The sequence below is a fragment of the Meles meles genome, chromosome 19, assembly GCF_922984935.1.
Source record: "Meles meles chromosome 19, mMelMel3.1 paternal haplotype, whole genome shotgun sequence".
NCBI classification, from domain to species: domain Eukaryota; kingdom Metazoa; phylum Chordata; class Mammalia; order Carnivora; family Mustelidae; genus Meles; species Meles meles.
In genome coordinates, this window is record NC_060084.1 from 47,638,474 (window position 1) to 47,644,473 (window position 6,000).

A 6,000-nucleotide genomic window follows, 5' to 3' on the forward strand; every position below is an offset into this window, starting at 1 on the left:
GGCTGTCGCTGTCATTGCTGTTCCCAGCCTGGCAGACACAGAGTGGACACTCAGGAATCACCTTCACTGATTCTAAGATGCACTCCTCCTGCCCCGCCCCCACGTTTTGGCAATTCTGAAATCAGGAAGAGTCACCGGGGATGGTACCTAACAGTCACCGTGGGCCAGGCAGCCATTGTGACGTAGCCGTCACTGCCTGAGGTGATAATGAGCTGCTTTTAATAGCATGTCCCTGTTCCTGATGGCACGGGAGGGTGTGGCATGTGGGAAAGCAGGGGTGTCCGCTGCTCAGAGGCAGAAGTGATTCCAACAGCGTCAGACTCTGTGGTTAGCAACAGCTTAGCCAATTTATTTCCCTTGTATTTTCCCAGTAAGATACACCCACAAAGTGATGCACGATAAAAAAAAAAAAAAAAATCGGTACTTTCTACGTTAGTCTACAAAGAGTAAGTGTAAAATAAAAATTTTAAGTGACAAGGAAACGTCGTGTCAGACTTGTATTGGCAGCAATTTGTCCCCTTGTTAGGGGGATGGAAAATGACGCGGCTGACACCCAGTGACACCTTCGATCTGATTATACAGGGAAACCGTGGAAAGAAGGAATGAGTAAATGCATTCATCTCATTTGTCTCTGTCTTCCTCTCGATCTCAGTCTCAGCTCCTGGGTTTTATGTCTGTCTGGGGATGACAGGTGGGAGAACAGAATTCTAGTCCCAGTTAAATGAGCTACCTCGTCTGACGGGCTTCCCACGGCGCCTGGCACTTTGGAAACACCCAGTCCGTGGGCGCTCTGCCTCGTGTGTGGCTGTGTCAGCCGCCCACAGCAGCCTGTGGGGCCTGTAAGGGCAGGGATGAGCTCGAGTCTCACCTCTGGACCAGTACAGGAACTTGGCTATTAAGTCTCAGCAGATGTTCGTGGAATGACCAAATAACCGTGTGAATTACAGGGTAAATGGGAACTCTGTTGAATCAGGGTCTTTGCACTGGCTGGTCCCTTGGCCTGGGAGGCAACTCCCTATCAGGCCGTCAGGCTCATAGATCTCAGCTCAGCTGCCCTCTCTTCCAGGAAGCCCTCCCTGACCCCCAGGCGGGGTCAGGTATCCCCTTAGCGTTCCCACAGCCCTCTGGAGTCCTCCATCGCAGTGCTGGGTCGTCACTGTCTGCAGATGGATGAGACTCCTACATGGGAGAGAGCCCAGGGCGATCTTGGTCACTGCTGCCCAGGCTGGGGCCTGGAGAGGTGCTGGATGTGTGATGAATGAGCAGGGAAGAGAGGGCTTGGCAGACAGGTTGCAGCCTCTCCCTGGCGGGCACTCTCAGGAGCGGGTAGCGGTGCCCCTGGCAGCGTGCCAGCCTGCATCGGAGGCATTTCAGCAGGTGTCCGGCTCTGTCTTGGCCCTCGGTCACCCGAAGCCGTGACAATCTCCCTTCCCTCCGACCTGGAGCCCCTAAGGGCAGAGCCTGGGTCTGAGGCACTTCTGGGGCACTGGCTCGTGGCCGGCTGGGGCCTGGAGATCCGGAGCGGGGGCCGAATGAATGAGGGCTGTGATGGGGGAGGTGGGCTCCCAGGGCCACGGCCTGTGCATGTCATTGCGTGTAATGGAGTCTCTCGTGACCACAGGACTGTGTGTGCGTGAACGTGTGTGGCTGCGCGTCGGCCCGACTGCCGCTTTCCTGTAATACCTGTATCGGAGGGTCTGGGTCTCTGCTCTCCCTCTTGGGCTGCTGCGCGTGTCTGTGAATTTAGGGAAGAATCCAGGTCTGTGTGCTTGGTGTCTGGGAACGTCTGCAAATATTTTTCAATCTCTTGACCTCCAGCTCCTTCCCTGTGCCTCCGTCCCATCCCGTGGCTCTATATCTTCTTGTCCCCTCCGTAACCGGTGCCTCTGACCGGTCCTCCCCCAGCTCTCTTTGAGGTGGATTCTGGTCCATTCTGTCTTCCTGCTGGACTCTCCCTCTGCTTTTTTCTAGGGGATTCTCTTTCCCCAACCCCAACTCTGCCTTGTCCCGGGGGCCGTTGCCTCAGCTTCGCTTCTCATTCACAGTGCTCCCTACTTCCACCTCGCCATTCCTCACAGTGCTGCCACCTTCAGTGGTCGAGAGGAAGCAGAGGAGGCAGAGGGACCCTGGGGACCGGGGTGTCACACTAGAGTGGGCACAGAGCTGGGATTTGGACGGCTCGGCTGGGCAGGAGAGGACGTTAACGTGCGGGGCAAGGAGAGGCCTGGACACCGGATGGTGAACTGGGCTGTGGCACTGAGGCAGTTCCGGCCAGTACCCGGCAGAGCCGTGCTGGCAGTGACCTTGTGGGTGTTGCAGTTCCGGCCTATCCCCGCAGCCAGCACTGGCGAAGCTAAGCCAGCAGCCTCAGAGTACGCACACCGTGGGACACCAGGTGAGTAGACGGTGTGGAGAAGAGAACGCGAATGGCTTTTTGGGCAACAGTCCCCTGGAAGGAGGAGAAAGAGAGGGTGAGTGGTGAGCAGGGTCAGGCCCTTGGATGTCGGGCTGCGGAGCTAGGACTGGGTCCTATGGGTGACGGAGAGCAGACGGGTGGTGAACATCTTGGTGTTACAAAGATCTCTCTTGGTCCTTTGTGGGGAGGGGACTGAGGGCCCAATGTGACCGAGAGGGGGGCCGCCGGAGCAGCTGGGGGAGGGGGTCCCTGCCCCACAGTGGGACCCCGCCCCCTGACATCACTGTCACATTATTGCGCCAGGGTTGGCTGACCAATAAGCTGCTGCTTGCTCTTATAATGGGTCCTAGCAACGGGTCTGACCTTGGGCTAACAGGAGAGGAGACCCCACCAGCGGGGAAAGTGTGAGGGGAGAGGGAGAGCCTGCAGGGCGGGTGAGTCTGGTGGGCCCTGTGGATGAAGGGAGGCTGGGCTGCCAGGACCAACCTGAGCTCCCTGGCTGCCTGGCCCTGGCTGCTGGGACCTGCCCCCACACCTGCTTTCCTCTCCCTGGGCCATATCCTTCCATGGCTCAGGGGGACAGGGTGCAGGGAGAGTGGGCATAGCATGGGAGAATGTCCCCATCCGGGATGGGGGAACAGACCTGGTGGGAATAATGTAACAAGGACAAAATAATGTAATAAGGACAAATTTCTGTTGGGGGTAGACAGGGACCGCCAGGAGGCAAAGAGGGAGGCAAAGACATGTAGCCGAACGGAGAGCTTCAGAGGGATGAGGGAGCCCAGGGAGATAAGTCTGAAGCCTGGCTGGGCCTCCATGCAGGGACCTCACTTGTGTGCTCTGAGCCCCTCGGTCCCTCTGACTGATGGGGACAGTGATCCCTAGTGTGAGCTTAGCTTGGCCACCGGGGCAGGGCTGGGTGTTTAAGGAGAAGGACTCCCAGTGTCCGGACATCTCCTCATGCCAGGCTCGGTCCACCAGCTAAACCCAAGAACGCTGGCCTAGGGCCAGACGGGCGAGCTCACAATCGTCACAGGCCTCCCTAGCCCCGTGAGATAGCAAGCGTGTCTTCAGCGGTGCACTCAGAAGTCACACAGCTTGAAGTCACCCAGCTTGGAATGCGAACCAGGTTGATAACGCCTACTCCCTGCTGTGGGCTGGGCGCCGTTTCAAGTGCTTTCTATGTGTCAACTCACTTAATTCTTGAAGACCCGAGGAGGGGTTTGCTGTTACCACAGTGACTGGCCTCATTGAGGGGAAGGACACGGAGTGTTTCGAGTCACTCGCCTCAGTCACTCAGCCTGTACGTAAGGGAGCCAGGATTTGAGCCTGGGTCTGGCTCCAGGGTCGGGGTCCCCCTCAGCACCCCTTCCCATTGCCCCTACGGCAGCAGGGGCAGGAGCCGAGTGCGCTTTGCCTGGGCCTGGGTGCTGGGCCTCCGCCCTTTCCTTCGGAGGCCTGGCTATCACATTTGTGCAGCCTGGTGCCCCATGAAAACACAGGCCCCTGGCTCAAGCATCCGTAAGAATTTCAGTCAGTGTCAGCAGAGCATTAAGCTGAGAGCTGAGCCTTCCCAGCCTGGGGCCCTGTGTGACTGCCTGCGCCACAAGCGGCCATCCGGCCATTTCCCTGAAGACTCCCGCGCACCCGCAGGAGGCACTCGCTATGCCCTTTACGAACAGGAAGGGGCTCAGAGAGGTGCCTCGCTCTGCCCCAGGTCACACAGCAAGTCAGGGGCAGGGATGGGATGTGAGCCTGGGCCTGTGAAACCCCAAAGCCCCCCACCTCATGCCAGCTCTGTACCCGGGTTTTTTGAGAAGGGGTGGGCCAGAGGGACTGCCCTTATGTCCTCGGTGTCTCTCTCTCCCCACCCTGCACCAAGGCCCAGGAGAAGTGAACGGCTCCCTTCTACCCCCGCAGACGCTGAGGACCACGCGTCCCGTGACTCTCCCCCAGCTCCCGTGCCCTCCGAACCGCTGGTCACCATGGCTACTTCGAAGTTGCCAGCAGTGCCCGGGGAAGGGGAGACCACCATCCTCATGGCCAAGGAAGAGCTGGAGGCCCTGCGCACGGCCTTCGAGTCGGGCGACCTCCCGCAGGCGGCCTCTCGCCTCCGGGAGCTGCTGGCCTCCTCCGAGAGCATCCGCCTGGAGGTGGGAGTCACAGGCGAGTCAGGCGCTGGCAAGTCCTCCCTCATCAACGCCCTCCGCGGCCTGGGCGCCGAGGACCCCGGTGCGGCCCTCACGGGCGTCGTGGAGACCACAATGCAGCCCTCGCCCTACCCACACCCCCAGTTTCCCGACGTGACCCTGTGGGACCTGCCGGGCGCCGGCTCTCCGGGCTGCCCGGCTGACAAGTACCTGAAGCAGGTGGACTTCGGCCGCTACGACTTCTTCCTGCTGGTGTCCCCCCGCCGCTGCGGGGCCGTGGAGACCCGCCTGGCCTCGGAGATCCTGCGCCAGGGCAAGAAGTTCTACTTCGTGCGCACCAAGGTGGACGAGGACCTGGCGGCCACACGCACCCAGCGGCCGTCGGGCTTCAGCGAGGCGGCCACCCTGCAGGAGATCCGGGACCACTGCGCCGAGCGGCTGCGGGCGGCCGGCGTGAGCGACCCCCGCATCTTCCTTGTGTCCAACCTGTCGCCGGCCCGCTACGACTTCCCGCTGCTCATGTCCACCTGGGAGCACGACCTGCCGGCCCACCGACGCCATGCCGGCCTGCTCTCGCTGCCCGACATCTCGCTGGAGGCCCTGCAGAAGAAGAAGGACATGCTCCAGGAGCAAGTGCTCAAGACGGCCCTGGTGTCAGGTGTCATCCAGGCCCTGCCTGTACCCGGGCTGGCGGCCGCCTACGACGACGCCCTGCTCATCCGCTCGCTGCGCGGCTACCACCGCAGCTTCGGCCTGGACGAAGACTCACTGGCCAAGCTGGCCGAGCAGGTGGGCAAGCAGGCGGGGGACCTGCGCTCCGTCATCCGCTCCCCACTGGCCAACGAGGTGTCGCCAGAAACGGTCCTGCGACTCTACTCGCAGTCGTCCGACGGCGCCATGCGGGTGGCCCGCGCCTTCGAGAGAGGCATCCCCGTGTTCGGCACCCTGGTGGCCGGCGGCATCAGCTTCGGCACCGTCTACACCATGCTCCAGGGCTGCCTCAACGAGATGGCCGAGGACGCCCAGCGGGTCCGCATCAAGGCCCTGGAGGAGGATGAGCCGCCGTCTGAGGTCAGCCTGGAGGCGGCCGGCGACAATGGCGTTGAGAAGCGGGGCTCCGGGGAGGGGGGCTGCGAGGAAGCCCCGCTCTCGACCCGCCGGAAGCTTGGCCTCCTCCTCAAGTACATTCTGGACAGCTGGAAGAAGCGGGACTTGTCGGAAGAGAAGTGAACGTGCGGCCCCACCCCTGCCTCACCCACAGACGAGCCTTAACAAAACCAGCTTAACAAAGCCGGTGTGGTGGAAATGTGTGCCGAGGGCCCAAGCTTGCCACCTTGGGGGCGTGGGGGTGGGGAGACACGGAGGGGCCTGTGGGACACACCGAACCGGATGGGACTTGCTCTGGGCAGGGAGAGCTTCAGGGATGGCAGGCCA

The 6,000-nt window shown here is 61.1% G+C and overlaps 1 protein-coding gene across 1 annotated transcript; it reads left to right on the forward strand.

The window, feature by feature from the left end:
- The first annotated feature begins 4,401 nt into the window (after positions 1 to 4,401).
- IRGC (immunity related GTPase cinema) lies at positions 4,402 to 5,796 on the forward strand. Its single transcript, XM_045989320.1, has one exon. It carries the CDS (start codon positions 4,402 to 4,404, stop codon positions 5,794 to 5,796), a length of 1,395 nt encoding a protein of 464 aa, XP_045845276.1.
- The last annotated feature ends 204 nt before the right edge of the window (positions 5,797 to 6,000 follow it).